This window comes from Stenella coeruleoalba (genome assembly GCF_951394435.1).
Source record: "Stenella coeruleoalba genome assembly, chromosome: 5".
NCBI lineage: Eukaryota > Metazoa > Chordata > Mammalia > Artiodactyla > Delphinidae > Stenella > Stenella coeruleoalba.
In genome coordinates this window covers 82,680,451-82,699,316 of record NC_137150.1, presented here as the reverse complement: position 1 = coordinate 82,699,316, position 18,866 = coordinate 82,680,451, and the positions used below count along the sequence as shown (strand labels likewise).

General features: G+C 37.5%; 1 protein-coding gene across 4 annotated transcripts in view; it reads right to left on the bottom strand.

Moving 5' to 3' along the window:
* LSAMP (limbic system associated membrane protein) overlaps nt 1-18,866 on the bottom strand; it is a 650,003-nt gene that overhangs the window by 286,337 nt on the left and 344,800 nt on the right. For all 4 annotated transcript variants that reach the window (XM_079922993.1, XM_079922991.1, XM_079922990.1 and 1 more), the window contains exon 2: nt 10,620-10,852. In XM_079922993.1, coding sequence (XP_079779119.1) covers nt 10,620-10,852 — 233 coding nt within the window. The remainder of the gene's footprint in view (nt 1-10,619; nt 10,853-18,866) is intronic.

Here is an 18,866-nt window from a genome sequence, read left to right as displayed (position 1 = left end):
TAAATCTTTTTATATTCTTTCTGCAGATTAGCTTTATTTTATTTTTTTTAATTAAGTTTTATTGGAGTATGGTTGCTTTACAATGTTGTGTTAGTTACAACTAAATATTTTTATTTTCTTGTCCCATTGCATTAAGCAGAACCTCCAGAATAATCTTAAATAATAATAATGATTGTTGGTATTCCTGCGTTATTCCTGAATTAATTACTGTTGAGGCTACCCATCTTTTTCCCATGTTAAAAAAGACATCTTCAGGGCTTCCCTGGTGGCGCAATGGTTGAGAGTCCACCTGCCGATGCAGGGGACATGGGTTCGTGTCCCGGTCCGGGAAGATCCCACATGCCGCGGAGCGGCTGGGCCCGCTGAGCCTGCGCGTCCGGAGCCTGTGCTCCGCAACGGGAGAGGCCACAACAGTGAGAGGCCCGCGTACCGCAAAAAGAAATTAAAAAAGACATCCTCTATAATTAGTTCACGAAATCTGTGAGTATTTAATAAAATCGAGAATAGAGACTGGTTGAATTATATCATATGCATTTTTGTTGGTTATTGGGATTATCTCATGATTTTTCTTCTTTGTTTGATGTAATATATTTTATTCATATACTTCTTTATAATGAATTATGCTTAGAAAAAATCCTGCTTGATTAGATAATATTTAATATAATTTTGAATTTTATTCACTAATATTTAATCCTGATACCTTAACTATTACTGTGTCTGTTTTTAGTTTTATTTTAAATTTATTTCAAATTTGCAGAAAAATTACAGGATCAATACAAAGTCCCATATACTCTTCACCCAGAGACTCTGTTCAAGTTTTCTCAATTGTCCCAATAAAGTCTTTCCTAGAAAAATGATCCAGTTTAAGATAACATATTATATCCAGTATCATATTATGATAAACTAGGGCATTTCTTCTGTCTCTTCTGAATTTCATGACCTTGACATTTATGAAGATTACAGGCAAGTCTTTCTATAGAACGTCCTTCCATTTGGGTGTGCCCAATGTTTTCTTATGCTTAGACTCAGGTTTTGATAGAAATATCACAGAAGTGATGCTGTATTCTGCTCATTGTATCCTATCGTTTGGCACACGATGCCAATTTGTCCCATTACTTGTAATGTTAACTTTGATGTCAGCTAGATTTCTCTACATTTTAGCCTTTTTAATTCTTTTTTTCCCTTTGTAATTTGTAATGAATACTTTGTGGGCAGCTACTTAGAGATTATGTAAAAATCTCAGTCCTCATTTCACTTTTACCTACTAGTTTTGGAATCCATTGATGTTTCTTGCCTGAATGAATTATTTCTGCAATTATTGCCAAATAATTTTCAATTCCATCATTCCTTCTACATTTATTAGTTGAAATTCTATTATAAGAAAGAGTTTTATATTCTCTTTATTTAATAACTATCATTTAATTTCTATTACTATCAATATTATAATGTATTGCTATCATTTATTTCAATACCCAAATTGTCCCCGAATTGGTCAGTGGAAGTCCATTTCAAGTTGGTTTCTGTGTATTTTGGACATACCTTATTTTTCTTTGAGGACTACCTTACTTTCTGGCACAAAGGATGCTCCAAACTCACATTGTTCCTTCCTCACCCCAGCCCTGGAATCATCTGTCTCTTCTAGTAGCCCTTGTTCCTTTTCGTAGAGAGTGATATTTTAAAACCAACATCTGGAGGATAGGTATGCTCATTGCTACTAGTGTGTAAGTGCTCTCAATGTGTGAAGCTAGGAAATATACATACACACTTAATCTATATTTCTTTCTTTCTAGGTATCCATCTTCTATTAAAATTCAATGAATAAACACTTATAACTCCAGTTTCAATCCAACACCACAGGGCTCATTTTAGCTTTCCCCTTTCTATATTTATACTTCTTTTCTCCAATAATAAGAAACCGGTTATCATTATCCTCAATATATTTACTAACTTGCTCAACTCTCTTAAATGTAGCCAAGGTCCTAACCCTCCACGACTGCCTCCCCACTCAGATGCCCTTCTTTTGTGGTCCCTGGGCACTGCAGTGGTTGTATCCCCTTAGAAACCCTCCTTGGATAGATCTTGGCACAGGTTGGGGCTGCTTTCCCACTGTACTCCAGCTTGCATAATAGTTTTTTCACTAAAAAGAAGGAAGGGGGACTTATTGTCTTTTGCATATTTTATCTGTCACTGAGGCAGACCTAGGATTTGACAAATTTTTAAGAAAACTCAAATCATCTCATTGTCCAAAAATGTTACCTCTTTATAGCAAACTGAAAATGATGAAAGTACCCGTATATTTAAAATATATATATATATATGCCATCTTTCTTGACTTTTAGATATATGAATTCAAAAAATTGCCTTTAAGATTTTTAAGAGTACACAGGGTTTTTTGTTTTGCTTTTTGATTTTTGAGGGGTTCCTTCTGGTAATGTACAGAAAACATAAATGCTATAGATGATGATAATTTATGGTAGCTTACAGGACTATTTGAAAATATTTGAAAGAGTAGCTTTCCTTATCTTAATAGGTAAAATGTCTGTGTAAAAACTAGCACATCTGTGAGTAGCCACATAGATATCATGTAAATATAAGTAAAAATAACTGTGGCATAGACTGGATGTAGCTTAACTATCTAGCAGATGCAGATCCAATAGAGAATAAATGCCCACTCCCAAATTCTTCCTAATCACCATCAAAATTCTGACCAGAAAGTATTAAAATCCTTATTGGTGTAATGATTCAAGAATATACTGAATCTTTGAATGCAGCTGAACATTCATTGGTCTGTGTCTTCCATTCATGGAGTCTGTGTTTTTACGCTGAGCCAGCTCTGGGTACTAAAATAACTTTGTCTGTCTTCTCTTATTTTTCTCATCTTCAAGAAAGACAAAATGTAGGTTAGAGCAGAAAGTATGAGGATGTTAATAGTGGATTTATTTTAATAACTAAAAGGTGGACTGCAGATACATATACAGAGCTTGGAGACTGCAATTAATTATGAGTGGGTGGGCTTGATTTAGACAAGACTTGAAGTCCTTCCTACAGGAGGACTATCAAATTATCAAATTAAAACTACATGAGGTAATATTCTCAAATATTTTAGCCCCAAAGTTTCACTTCTTCCCATTACATTGGCTGTCTGATTGCTGATGTGGACAGTGATGTCCTTAAAGTCTGAACCTGACCTATTAACAGCCAATCAAGAGGCTACTGTCTGAAAAGTTAAGCTGAAGAGCAGGAGAATTAGTAGACTTCAGCACGTAAAATCCAAACGAGAATTCCAGGTAATCAGTAAGATTCTCAATAATCAACAGAATTAACCCTCAGATAAAATCTAACTAAAGAAGGTTTTGAATTCTTTATTTCATTAGAACGTTTAATACATGTATAGAGCTCCAGGCTAAGTTGAATTGGAATGCAGTGGCAAACATTTTGTATGAAATTTTGTAGGCAATGTTAAGTTATTGAAAAAATAATCAATGCAACATGATGCTAATTAAGGAAGGAAAAGAAGAAGGATGGAAGGGAAGGGAGAACAAAGGAAATAATGAAAGAAGGAAAGAAGAAAGAGATTAAAAGGACAGCTGCTTGGAGTTCTGGGTAGTAGATTTTGGTCAGAATGAGGAATGTTTAATAGGATTACAAAATGCACCCAAGAATTTAAATTTTAGAAACAGTAAGTTCTAGACTAGTAATCATGAAAAAATTAAATGTTTCATAACATTTGAATTTTCAATTATTAAATAAAGAAGGAATCTACAGACAGCTATAAGTCAATATGAATATTATAGGATTAATGAGATACAGGAAATGTGGTGTTTTAAGTGTGGGAATTTGAAAAGAAAGACCCAATGTGTTGTGTCTGGTCTTACGAGTCAACTTTCATATTTTTTCCCATAGTTATATTGGTTTAATTAAGGTAATTATGCAATACAGTTCCCTACAAGCAACGGAGAGATTCTCACAATCCATGTGTGTGATTTGAGTCAGAGTGATGAGAAAAATTTCTGGGATTCTATTTAATATTATAGTGAAATTTAACTATTAACTAAGAAATGCATTTCAAAAACTCCAAAACACTTTGAAAAAATTATCTCCAATTTTAGTATATGCAGGTTAGGCCGTTTTGAAAACAATTGTTAGCCAAATTAGAATAGCATTAAAAGAGAGCAAAAGACTCAACATGGAAATTACCACTCTAGTATGGGTACCAGACTCAAGAATAATATGATAAAAAATTGAAAATATGATAAATGTTGTAAGGTATGGTAAATGAGATATTTAAAAATAAGATTCACATTAAAAAAAATATCATGTCAGGATGCCCACTGTATTCACATACACATGGAGATTCTTTTCCCCCCACAGGTGAATTCTACCATTTATTTATTTTTTTAACATCTTTAGTGGAGTATAATTGCTCTACAATGATGTGTTAGTTTCTGTTTTATAACAAAGTGAATCAGCTATAAATATACATATATCCCCATGTCTCCTCCCTCTTGCGTCTCCCTCCCACCCTCTCTATCCCACTCCTCTAGGTGGTCACAAAGCACCGAGCTGATCTCCCTGTGCTATGTGGTTGCTTCCCACTAGCTGTCTGTTTTACGTTTGGTAGTGTATATATGTCCATGCCACTCTCTCACTTTGTCACAGCTTACCCTTCCCCCTCACCATGTCCTCAAATCCATTCTCTACGTCTGTGTCTTTATTCCTGTCCTGTCCCTAGGTTGTTCAGAACCTTTTTTTTTTTTTTTTAGATTCCATATATATGTGTTAGCATATGGTATTTGTTTTTCTCTTTCTGACTTACTTCACTCTGTATGACAGACTCTAGGTCCATCCACCTCACTACAAATAACTCAATTTCGTTTCTTTTTATGGCTGAGTAATATTCCATTGCATATATATACGTGCCACATCTTCTTTATCCATTCATCTGTCGATGGGCACTTAGGTTGCTTCCATGTCTTGGCTATTGTAAATAGAGCTGCAATGAACATTGTGGTACATGACTCTTTTTGAATTATGGTTTTCTCAGGGTATATGCCCAGTAGTGGGATTGCTGGGTCGTATGGTAATTCTATTTTTAGTGTTTTAAGGAACCTCCACACATGGAGATTCTTATTGTTACAGGTAAAAAGAATATTGGAGCCACTTCCCCCAGGGCTCAGGAAGCTGAGATTAATCTCTGTTTTCAATGAGTACACAGGTTTATTTTATTTTACTTTTAATTTTTCTATTACAAGGCCCTAGTACCTGCTTCGCAGAGTTTTAGATATAATTTGATGCCATGTCATATAGGAAAATGAGCAGGCAGGCAGCATCAAATCCGTCATTGATTGCTTAGATTTCTAGAACAGTAGTTCTTGGTTTTTCCACGTGTATCTGAATCACTTGCAGAGCATAATGTATTCACAAATTCTGGCTGCATTCCTAAGGCTTCTGATTCAATTGTTCTGAAAGTGGTTCTCAGGAATCAGCATTTTGAAAAGTATAATACACCAAACTATTGACTTTTTTTGCAGTTTATGTAAGGATCAGATGAAAAGAAATATTGCCTTAACACAAGTGCCTCCACCTGTGGCATGATCCAAAAAAAAGGCTATCATTGGAGGGTAACCTATGGAGAAGAAATGGACATTATTAATGGGAAAGATGCCAGAGGTATCTGTTTATTTTATTGAAGTTAAGGGTAATGTTTTCTCAGTCTTTGAGTTTAGAATCTGTAAAGGAGGTGGTGTAGGAACCAAAATATCTGGCTTTAGAAATGGGTCTCATCACTTATTAAGCATCTCAAATGAATGTGTATGTTTGAATAGACTTGGCTTCCACAGATGCAACAGTTACTATCACTAATCACAAGTGATCCCAAAGGTCATTATTGATTTGTGTATTTGCTGATGCAGAACTTTCACCTGTGTTCCTCGTGAGGCAGATGTTTGGAGATGTCATTCAGCTAAAGATTGAGTTTAGCGGACCATGCAGCATATTTATTTCAACACAGGTTATTTTGTGTGTAATGATCCTTTTGAATTGATAAAAAGAAAAAACAAAACCTTACTTTCTCTCTGAAAAATAGTCACCAAAATAAGAGAGAAAATATTGGAGATGTTGAAAAGTCACTAATGTGGTGGGAATATGTAAAAAGGAAAGTAAGCTTCCAGGGGAAATGGGATGCAGGAGAAACGTGGGGGACAAACACTTAAACATTTATAAATTTGAGATTTTGGAAGTCTAGAGAAATTTCATGTCTCAACCTTTTTTTTTTTTTTTTCAGCTTTGATACCTGAAAATTAACAGTTTGGGGAGAGGCGATTTTCTTTCCACGGGACTAGGCTAGGTAAGAAGCCGTAGAGGGCCTAAGATGTTATCGTGAAAGTTAAGGTATTTATCAATCTACCTTTCCTGTCTCATGCCCAGGAAGATTAGTTTTAGGAATATTGGCGGGTGTAACACTTAACACTACCTGAAATTGAATGAAATTATGCAGGATTATTTCCCCAGATATTCTTAAGGTACATACTTCTTTTAAAGTAGTGGTTCTCTAAGTATGGTCCCTGTCACAGCAGCATCAGTATCGGCTGCGAATGTGTTAAAAGTGCAAATTATCAGGCCCTACCCCCAGAGCTACTTAGTCAGAAATTCTGGGATGGGGGAGAGCCACCAAATCTAAAATGGAATTTTACAAAAACCCTCGATGTGTTGCTGATGCATGCTGTCCTCAGACATCCTTAATAAATGTAGCTAAAAACTTAAAGGTGATGCTGGTCTAAGAAGCCCTTTAAAATCTTAAAGAAGTAAAGTGAAAGACTGGATGCTAAGGAAAAGGAAAACTGAAGAAAATGGACTGGACAGGGACCTGAATAACAGCAAAAGAGCCTTCTGCAAGGGTAACAGGCAATGGGTGGAAGGAGTTGTTAGACTCTGGGCAGCACCTCGGGCAAAAGCGAGCCTCATGAGAGATACTCAAGCAGCAGCAGCAGCGTGGTTGTTGGCAGTGGTTATCATCATCATCAACATCACCACCACCACCACCACCACCACCACCATCATCATCACCATCACCATCACCATCACCATCATCATCTTATTGGGTGAGAACTCATGATCTCCAGACACTGGGCTAGGGGCTCACATAATCATGTAATTTAACCCTTACAATTCATTAAGGAGGGTTTAAAATTTTAATTTTATCTCTATTTTACATAGGACAAAACGGAGCCTTAGAGAAATCAAGTGGTTTACCCCAAAATGTATTTAAGTAGCAAGAAGGAAAACCGAGATTTGAAGCCTGCTTTCTTAACTGCTGTTCTTTAGGAATATCTCACAGGATCTCTGAGCTAAAGGTGGCCTCACCAATGGGCAAAGAAAAAGAATACAGTATTTATTTAATGACCAGTTAAGTGGGAGTTGCGGAAACCATGTATGGTGAGCAAGGAAGAACTTGAAAAATTCAAAAGACCCTTATATTCTGAAGGAAGGTGCTGTGGAATTGGAGGAAAGAAGAATGGCAGCATCTTTGATGTGGTGAAAACACGTAGAGTTGAGGCACAGAGTAGGAAGCAGTGTGAACAAGCAGCACGAAGGGGTGGACCAACTGACATAATCACGAAGTTGACTGTCCTAAGGGGAAGCGAATCAGCCATCTGGCATGAAATATCAAATGCCAGCATCCATATAATTGTCCAAAAAAATCCCCCTTCATAACTCAGGCTTAAGGAGGAGACAACCTTTCTTTATCGTCCTTACAAGAACAAGCTTTGTTGCTCATTTTTCTTTTAAAGCAATATGGTTAAAAAGAAAACACTATAATATCTTGAATCAAACAGATGTGGGTTTGAAACTCTTTCGTAAGCCAACAGGCAGCCTTGGACACTCCTGATGATTTCTGAACTTCAAGCTTTTTCATATTTACAATAAAGTTATTAACACCCACTTAATAATAATATTATTAGAATCAAACGAGATAATGAATGAACAGTACCTGGTATTTTATAGGTCCTTCTCCATCCCTTAATATTTAGTTAAATTTAATAACTTAATATTAAGTTAAATTTAAGTTAATTTCACTTGTGCTGACATGGTATGAAGGTATAAGCAGTATGATCTAACCTAGTTCTAGCTCTAACTCTCAAGATGGCTGTGTTTGTAGCTATAAAAGTGCTACATGCATAAGAAAACAGGAGGAAGGGCTTTGGGCATTTGGTGCTAAGAGCTCAGACAAATATAAATCTGGTAGTTCTTAAAAAGTCACAGCAAAAAAATTTCCATTCCAGTAGAAAGTGCTTCAAATTTGATTCCTGGTCTGCTTGGCTCCAAACTAACTCCCTGAACTCTCTGTGTGATCTGCAGCCACTAACCTAAATCTAATTAACTTCTGTTTCCTCATCTAGAAACCAAGGAATGTAATACTCAGGTTGTCCAATGTTATTCAATATAGGACAATACACGTTCTCTAGTAGCTTTCCAATAATATTAAAGCCTGTGAAGGTAAGGGGCCTTAAGTAAACTAGTTATCTCCCTTCCCTCTGCCATTAAATGAGATAGAACTTCTTTTGTTTTGAGGTGTGTGTGAATGTGTGTGTGTGTGTGTGTGTGTGTGTGCGCGCTTGTGTTTTGAGGGAGCTGATAAATTAACCCATTTACATATGTACACATCAGTAGTTATGTTTACACACTTAAATGGGCTGCCTGATATCCAAACCCTGGTGTCTCTTATTAAAGAAACTCAAGTGCTCTCCACTAAACTACAAGGAAAGCATTCTATGCTTTGACTGTGATAGGAACCTTGCAAGTTAGTAGACATGGCTTTTTTTTTTTTTTTTTTTTTTTTGGTGGTACGCGGGCCTCTCACTGTTGCGGCCTCTGCCGTTGTGGAGCACAGGCTCCGGACGCGCAGGCTCAGCGGCCATGGCTCACGGGCCCAGCCGCTCCGCGGCATGTGGGATCTTCCCGGACCGGGGCACGAACCCATGTCCCCTGCATTGGCAGGCAGACTCTCAACCACTGCGCCACCAGGGAAGCCCTAGACATGCCTTTTACAAGCAATAAAATGAAGCTGTCAGCCATCGCAAATGTACCAAGATAGCGCTCACATGACTAAACCGCCACTGCACCAGACAGTCTCTGATGTATTTTACTCCAGTTTCCATTAGCAGAGAGGCTGCCTAAAATCATAATAAGGCCGCAGACACCCTAAAATACACCACCAGACGTGGACCTGCCCACCAGAAAGACAAGATCCAGCCTCATGCACCAGAACACAGGCACTAGTCCGCTCCACCAGGAAGCCTACACAACCCACTGAACCAACCTTAGCCACTGGAGACAGACACCAAAAACAACGGGAACTACGAATCTGCAGCCTGCGAAAAGGAGACCCCAAACACAGTAAGATAAGCAAAATGAGAAGACAGAAAAACACACAGCAGATGAAGGAGCAAGGCATAGACCCACCAGGCGTAACAAATGAAGAGGAAATTGGCAGTCGACCTGAAAAAGAATTCTGAGTAATGATAGTAAGGAGGATCCAAAATCTTGGAAATAGAATGGAGAAAATACAAGAAACGTTTAACAAGGACCGAGAAGAACTAAAGAGCAAACAAACAGTTTCAATCTATTAATCAGAGGAGTTGGGAGAGCAATGATTTAAATGCTGCAATAATCAATTCCGTAACACATTAATAGAAGCTACAGTCAAACTTTGCCATACAACTGACTGCATTGGAATCTTGACAGGAGCCCTAGGGCCATGCCTAATTTGCATTAAATTTACATAAAATTGTACATCAAGAATACATTAACACAGCCCTAATATTTGTTAGTGCTGAGATCCTTCCTGATAGATGCGTTGAAACTGCTGGTAGTTTGACTCCACTTGCAATAAAATTGTGCAGCTGATCAGCTTCGTTCTCATTCTGCTATTATGGGGAAAGGGACCCAAGAGAGCTATAGTTTGGGGGCTTGCATATGCCATTTAGGATTTTCATCCTGTAAAACCATGACTCAGATGTGCCCTTGGAAACCCCAATCTGGAAGCAGATTATCCCTGATGACTTTGCAGATCCCCATCACTGCACTTGCTCACAAATAACTTGCCATTAAATGGAGATACAAACTACAAAGAAAGCTAGTCAGCTGAAAGGATGTCAAGGCTTCTGGAAATTTTTATTTTTCCAAATAACATTTACTATCATTAAAACAGATCATTAGTGATATTCTTTAGACTGAGGACAGATAAAAATCAAATCTTCAGCAAAAGCATCCAGTACCTAACAGTATAATAAAGTGTACTTCACATGGTTCTGAGCAGTCTGTGTGTTTTGTGTCCCTGTGGACACAGCTGTGGCCTTTGCTGTGTGTTTTTATATTCTGGGCTAAAAGAAAATATTCTCACCAAGGATATTGGCTCACAGTGGCAAGACTTCTCTTTCTATATCCTCCTTAGTTCTCTCATTTGAAGTCTATCCTTCTGGAGAGAAAATACATACTGAAGTGCCGTAACGCATTTGGAAGTATTCTTTTATTTCAGAAAGGATTATTCGAGTATTTGTATGTTATGATTATTTTCTGCCTCACCTCTCCTTTACCACATTTTTCTTATTTTGTCTTACCTTGCACGATCAAGTAAACTTGGGAGGTCTTGGGCTCATGCTGTGTCTGCACTGAGCAAGTGTAGGAACCCTCATCGTAGACATCCACCTTCTGGATTCGGAGGCTGTATTCCAGAGAATGGCGTTTCTCCAGCTCAACCCGGGGGTCCAGAGACCACTTGTCGTGCCCAGCAAAAATGATGCCAGAACGGTTCAACCAGGCCACCTTCGAGTTCTTATCTTCTACAACACACCTGGTAAAGTAGAATAAAAACATTAGAGCCTTAGCCATACACGGATCTGCATTCATTCTCTATGCAATTTGATTCAACGGGGCCAATCAAGAGAAATAATTATGTGCAGGATGAATCCTGGCTATGCCATTTCTTAGGGTCCTAAATACTGTCGCTATTTCTCCTTTAAGATCTAATTACCATCCAATGGATGGATGCCATTATATTATACCCAGTGTGGCAATAAACAATTAGTACGAGTAATGCAGGAAAATAGAGTTAAATGGATATTGACTTCCCACTGGATTATCTTCTTCTCGTCTAGGAGAAGGTCATTCACACAGAACTCCATTTGTTTAAATAACTTTGAGAAATAGACAATTGATCATGTGGCATATTTACTCAGTTTTGAACTGCATTTATTCTTTCATTAGTATTTCCTAAAGGCTTCTGATCCTTCCAAGTTTGGAATGCCCACTGCCAGGAGTGAGAAGCATGTGAGCAGGTCCAAGGGTAAGTAGATAGGAATTGTATCAAGAAAATCAAAGCTAGTATCATCTTGCCTAAGTCTGGTTCCCTCTGCTGAGGGCAGTAGGTTGCCTGCTGGCAAGACAGCTTGCTACCAGCATTTCTGGCACAATAGAATGAATTCAATCATTTATCGTGGATGAAAAAACTAATTTTGTAGTTCTTATTCCAAGAAACATGAAGGAAAAAATGTTTATTTGAATAACTACTTATTTTAGAAACCTAAAAGGGTTTAATGGAGAAAACCATACTCCTTCAATTCTAGCAAGAATCTGGAAATGGAAAAATCAAGCAAAAACTTCTCTTTGTATCCCTTTGGCAAGATTTATGTATGCCTCACGGGCAGATTATCTCAGACCCTGTTCACAGCTGCACAGCCAGCTGCTCAGTACTCTGGGGCATGAGGGATGGACAGAAGGAGCCAGGAGCATGACAGCAGAACAATCAAAGCACCATGTTCCCCTGTATTTTCCAAACCAAGTCCAATCCAAGTTTCCTCTCAAGTCTAAACAGTCATGCATGCACAGGAAGTTGATGCGTGATCCACGGGTTGACCACTGTAAAGACATAGAGGCCAACTCATCTCTCTTAGAAGAAGGAGAAATGACGAATCTTTTAAAAATACCTTACCCATGGTACAAAAGGCCTTCTTATTCCATTATTTTTGGGTGAATTGCATATTTTAGTAAACATGAGAATTTTATTTAATTACTTGGGTGCCATGATATAAAGGTCTTTCTTTTCTTCTCCATCTATTTCTTTTCAAAAGCATAGGTGGATTAAGGTATCATTTAGTATCTCCAATATGTGTTTTTCTACCATGCAGATATTATTGAGATTAATTATGTGTGATAATTTAAAACTCCTCTAAATAGGAGGGCAAAGCTAACTTTACGGATGCTTATTGCTTCTCTCCAGACTCAATTTTACTTTTCCTCTTCTATTCTTTGGTGGCATCATGTCTCTGTCCTTGGTGGTATTTGCGGCACTTCTCAACTTAGACCCAGTTATGAATCAATTAATAGATTATTTGCTGTCTTCTTCTAGATCATAAATAAAGTTGTTGATGTAGGTCTCCTATGTTTTTCTTTTCTACTGAGAAAATGGAAATTCCTCTCCGTAAAAGCATTTTAAGTCTTCTATCACGTTTATCCTTGCATTTTTTTTTACCATCTACACAGCACAACACAGCAGTAACTAGGTATGCTATTGCACAGAGGTGAACCTTGAATGCTGTTTAGCCTGCAATAAGGCTCTAACATGTTCATCCTGAAAAAAATATAATATATTTTACATAAATATAGCCTATATATCAAATAAAGAGAGATTTTGTCTTATTCATTATGGTACCTCTAAACACTAATCTGCTGTAAAATAGACCCTGGTAAATGCCTGTCATATAAACTAACAGTGTCATATATGCAGAAATAGGACATATGGTTACCTATATTCCACCTCCCGTCCCAACTCCTTACAGCATCCACTAATGAACTGGGCAAATTTCCTTATCAGTATAAGGTAGAGTTTCTAAATTGAATCTTTAGGGTCCTTTGGACACTTTAGCAATTTTTGTCTCTGGAAAAGTTGTAATTATCACATAGATCATTATTCGGAGTTATTCTCTGAGAGAGTTCAGGACTATCTTATGTAAAGAAGCAATTGACTATTTCAGCAAAATTGTCAGACCCATAAAAATGCATGTACCAAAACAATACGTAATGTGGAAATTTTGCTGTGATAATCTACATGACATCTTATTTTACATTGTGTTTCATTCATATTTATTTTTTGTAATTTCTCTTTTACTTCCAAATAAGTGAAAGGTACCCTAGAATATATACATACACACATACACTCACACTTTTTGCTAACTCCACACAATTAGCCAACTCCAAGCACCAGAGCACAATGTAGTATTTTTCAAAAGGAAACCATTCCTCCAGATATTTAAAGCCTCTTTTTTAAAGTAGTTAATAGTTCAGAGTATAAACTATATAAATTAGAAAATAATCTTTCTACAACATGGCTAGAACATTCATACTGAAAAATGAGCAAAAAGTCTCACAATTTCAGAATTAATTTAACGTTAAAAATGTTTAAATCTTGATTTAAGGTGGCAACTATTTTAAACCATAAGAAGTGCACATAAGAAAAAAGATGGTCAAAGTATAGTCTCAATTACACAAAAGTGTAGCACTTTTGTTTGTTAAACGAAAACAACCAGTCATATAGGGTAGTCACAGCTGTCTAGCTATTCGAAAATGAGGAAATGATGATTAAAGGCAGACCCAGGTTCCAGCATGCACTGACTGGCCAATAAGCATCATGAGCTTGCATCTAGAAGGTAAGTGGCTTAAATGTGCATTAGGCATGCCTGTGGAGTCAATGAGAATTCTCATGCCCCACCATCGTAAGATGGTAATGAATTATCCCTCACCCACAATGCTGCTTCAGTACCAGACATTCTAGTTCAAAACTAAATACCTAGTGACTTTATCTTCAAAGTCAGCTTTGGCCAAAGCAGGGAAAGGATAAAGAGATAAATTTTTAAAATCTGTATTGTTATGTGTTGTTTGGATTTAACAGAATCCCGAGCTTTCCTTCAGGAGCTCAGGGTAGGCAAATCATTCCAGGATTTAGAAAGGACTACATGGTAAAGAGAGTCGGTGTTGGTGCCAAGAGGAGAGGGCGGAGAATGACCGTTCACTCTAGGTGGGATTTCTGGCAGGCAGCTGAGGACATGGGGATATAATACAAAGTGTCACCTCTCCAGGAAATCTCCTCTGATTAGTGTCCCATTCTTTTACTTGGGTCCTTCTTAATGAGCCCATTGTACTCCACACTGAATTAGTTATCTGTACTTATCTTTCCTCATAAGTTTATTAATGAGAGTGACCCTCAAAAATTCACCTATGGAACCTTAATGGGGCCAACAGCATAATCCACCGTGTTCACAGTAGGCACTCGCTGAAATGTGGAATAAATCAACTGAATTCAAACGACTATTAGATCAATTATCAAATATTTGTTAATTATCTAATAGGTGCAGGATAGGTGATAACTATTTTAACTTTTCTTAAGTAATGATTAAAATTATCAGACACATAAGGAAAATTTAAAGAGAATTATTGAGTGTGACATTAACATGAAATCAAAGGAGAGAAAAAATTGTTCCCAGTGAAGAAAGATCATTCCTGGGAATTAAATAATCTATATCACACATGAAAAACAGTGAAAAGACGTGTAAAGCACTAGATAAACATTTAGTGAGTTGTCCACTTTAATCATGAACCCACAAATATCAGGTGGGTTACTTGCCTTAACCATGAAGCTATGATTTTTTTTAAAAAATCAGCTTTAAAAACGTAACAGGAAAGTCAAGCAAACAAACTTCTAACTTCCCTGTTCAGTATGTCTGAATCCATAAAACGGTCACAAAAAATCAATGCACCCATAAAAATCCCAAGCATCGGACCTCAGTGAGTACTTCACACCAAGTACATTACGCACACTTATACAAATATGTACATTGACAATCCCACTCATACTGCATTAAGTCTGGGGATTATGCTTCCAAAATGATTAATATAATTGAAGGCATAAAAGAAATGCTAAATTTGGTGTGTACCAATAGATAGCTTAATCGCATACTTACTGACAGTGTATCCTTGATGTAAGTGATACACAGCTAACAGATATTAATCCTGTTCAACTGCTACTAGATACATCTCATTTTTAACAAGCATTACTGGCTGCTAAAAATGGAACAAGTTAGTATTAAAATTTATCCAAACTTTCCTCTGCTTCTTAAGAGTATAATCTGGTATTTATTCACGAATAACAAATAAATACATTTTGCTTAGTTTCTCACCAGCTATCTATCTTCATACTTTTTAATTATAAGGACTGGGGAAAGTGTAACTGGATGCGTGAGAGATTTGTTTCTTCAATTAAGAAAGAACAGTTAGATGACTGGTTCTCAACTGGGGGCAATCTGTACTTCCAGATGGTATTTGGCAATATCTGAAGACATTTTTTGAATGTCACAACTGGAAATGGGAGGTTGCTACTGGCATCTGGTGGGTAGAGGCCAAGGATGCTGCTGAACATCCTACAATGCAAAGGACAGCCCAACAACAAAGACATATCTCATTTAAAATGTTGGCAGGTTTGAAGTTGAAAACCCCGAGTTAGACCTTGGTCTCTTGGTTTAAATATCTGGAAGCACAGGTCAAACATCTACAGTGCAATACTGTTTTTTCATAAGCATATGCTTCTTAATTTATAAGCACTCAATTGCCACCAGCAAAGTCCTTGAATTATAAGTTCATGACACAGACACTGCAATGAAGTCTACTGGTACCCTGTTTGTAAGTTAGTAGTTAATGAATCATGCCCCTTTGTTGTGTTTTAGAATCTGAATTATATAACACTATACTCTTGTACATTGTTAATAGTACAGGAGAAAGCTATAACTTAGTTCCTTCCTAAATTAATGCTGGAGAAATCATTTAACCTTACTGTTTTGGGTTTTTTCCCCATGTATAAAAATGGGTCAGTAATACTTAGGACAGGTAAGGGACAAACAACTCAGTTGGGGCAAATTTGACTTTTTAAGGAAATAATTAGCCTTTATTCATAGAAAAGCTATTTTTTTTAAAATTAACTTTTACTATTTTTTTCACATTTGTGATTCTCTCTCTTTTGTAAGATGTGGATTGATTCAAGATATGGACGGGAAGGAAGTCTTCAGGAGTGTGTTGACCCGTTATTTTGATGCTTTTTGCTTTATAACTTTAACCCTACAAATAAAACCCTTAGTGAATCAACAAAACTAACAGACTCATTTCCCTCTAGAAGGAAAGACACTTGGTCTGGAAATTAATGCGGTGCATTCCCGGCATTAAAGCGTGGCATCAGGAAACGTTCTAAGCAGAGGATGCAGTAAATAATCAGAAATATCCCAAATTCTCCTGAGTCAAAAGTCGTTAGTCTGACATAATCATATTATTTTAAGTATAATGAAGTCTAGCAACACATATGCAAACACATTAAAAAACACCAAATTAGTTAAAAGCCAAATTTAAAGAATTTTGAATCATCAAACATTTTGGATCATCTCTGCTTTATTACCATGTTCTAAGATTAAACTCAGAAAGAAATAAGAGAATTGTGGGGCTTCACTGCTGACCCTCAGGCACTCCTGCTTCCCTTTCCTGCAAGCAGAAGTTTCAGTTTTCTAGCTGCCTTGCTCCCATCTCTACTTCTTTTCAGACTTGACTTCTGGCTTTGACCCATTGCCTGTTCTCTTGGCCTCGTTCTCTTAGCCCTGCGCATGTCTGCTCTCTTAAACTTCTTTAGGTAGAAACTGATCCTAGGTTCATGATGGTTTATTTTCCTAGATTCATCCTGAATTTTAGTCCAATTAACACCATTTAACAATGAAAGCATCTATATGATAGGATAATCTCCCCCACCATAGGTCCTTTGTATACATTCAGGTACAAGCCCCTGATGCACACGTATATATGTACACACAGTAGTGATGGATGTTCAAAAGGGCGAGAACACAGAGGTAGTAAGGCACAGGAATCCGATTCATGTGAATCTATTGATGGTCACTATGATTCAGTAATCTGCATAGTATTGATGACATGTTAGGGTAAAAGACATACACTGTTTCGTTCCTGAAGGTAACTGACTTTGGTTCTGACCTTCAGTCTATTTCCTGTTGGAAAACAGGTAAGTCATTTAGTCTTTCTGTATCTTAGTTTTTTCATAAATAACATGAGGCTAATGATACTTTCCCCAGCCTCTCAGAACAAATCTTAGCATAGTTCTATGAATAAAATGACGTGATGTACATTGAAACATTTCATAAGATGTAAAACAATATCTATGCTTATACTCTCCCATGGTAGAATATGGTAGATAAAAAGGAAATAGTCATATACAGGGATGGCTATAAGGAAAATAGTGATTTATTCAAATCATTCAAAAACTTTATCTCTGTATAGAATGATATCCACTAAATATGTATCAGATCAACCATGTATTTCTTTAAATTCTCAATTTGCATTAGTCATTTGCATGTGCTATATGGACAAAGCACCCTTTCTGCGACTGGGTTACTACCTGTTAGAATAATTCATCATCTATATGAGCAAAAAAACCAAAAACCAAAAAATCCACAGTGGCAAACAGTAAAGCCAGGACAGTCTGTGTCATTCATGGAGTACTGTGTCATTCGTGGAATAAAAAGTACTCCCTAGGGCTTCCCTGGTGGCGCAGTGGTTGAGAGTCCGCCTGCTGGTGCAGAGGACACGGGTTCGTGCCCCGGTCCAGGAAGATCCCACATGCCGCGGAGCGGCTGGGCCCGTGAGCCATGGCCGCTGAGCCTGCGCGTCTGGAGCCTGTGCTCCGCAACGGGAGAGGCCACAACGGTGAGAGGCCCGCGTACCGCAAAACAAAACAAAAAAAAGTACTCCCTAGACAGGCTTTTTGTCTCTTATTATCACTAGGGAGCACCTTGTCCAGCTATATATGCATTCTCATATATGCATATGTATGATGTATGTATTGCTGTATTTTCAGGTTCATATTCTTGAAGGAGCATAAACACATATTCCATGCAGATGGTGCAGGTGAGGAGAGGGGCAAGTGGAGGAGAAGCAGAACTACCAAATTAAGAGTTAAGTACATCTCAAAGGTCAATTCTAGGACAATCTGTGCTTCTTTGGTTGCCACATCAACTGTATCATCTCTACATTTACAAAGAAAATGAAAAAGAGAAAGACAAAAATTCTAAAAGGAAAATTTGAAACTGGGACCGGGAGAAAACTGATTTCTAGCCCAGTCACAGCTGGAGTTCCGATCAGTCCCAGGAGTATTTATAAGAGGTTGGAAACGGCTCTTCTAGGTTCTTTTGAAGAGTCTTGGTCCCTTTAGAAAATAACTCAACACCCTAATCACACCATAACTCAAGATTCCTCATTTTCTTGTCAGTGGTGGGGTGGAAAAGCCATGAATTCTGCAGTTTAGTAGCTTTAGGCAAGTTGCTTAGCGAGAAATGTAGCGTGGTGGGTGGTTACAGGTTTAGGCTGAGAAGCCAGTTTCCTGCCCTGCATTCTAGCTCCATCACATCCTTACTCTGTGATCTTGAGACACTTGCTTAAACCTCTCTGGGCCTGGGTTTTCTCATCTGCAAAATGAAAACTTCATTTTCATTCAACTACCCAGTTGTAATGTTTAAATGGGTTAATTTTAAACATATAGAGCAGTGCCTGGCCCTAAATGGGTCCACAATTACTGAAGAGCTTCAGTGCTTTTCTTCAGCAAAACAGGAATAATTACTACTTATCATATGATTGTGATTATTAAACAGGCTAAAGTATTAAGAGTACCCAGTGAGCTTTGGAAGAGCCTAATAAATTTTTGTTCCCATTACTTTTCATAATTTGAATCTTGGACATTTGTTCTGTAGAAATCCCATTTGGGGGCTAAATTC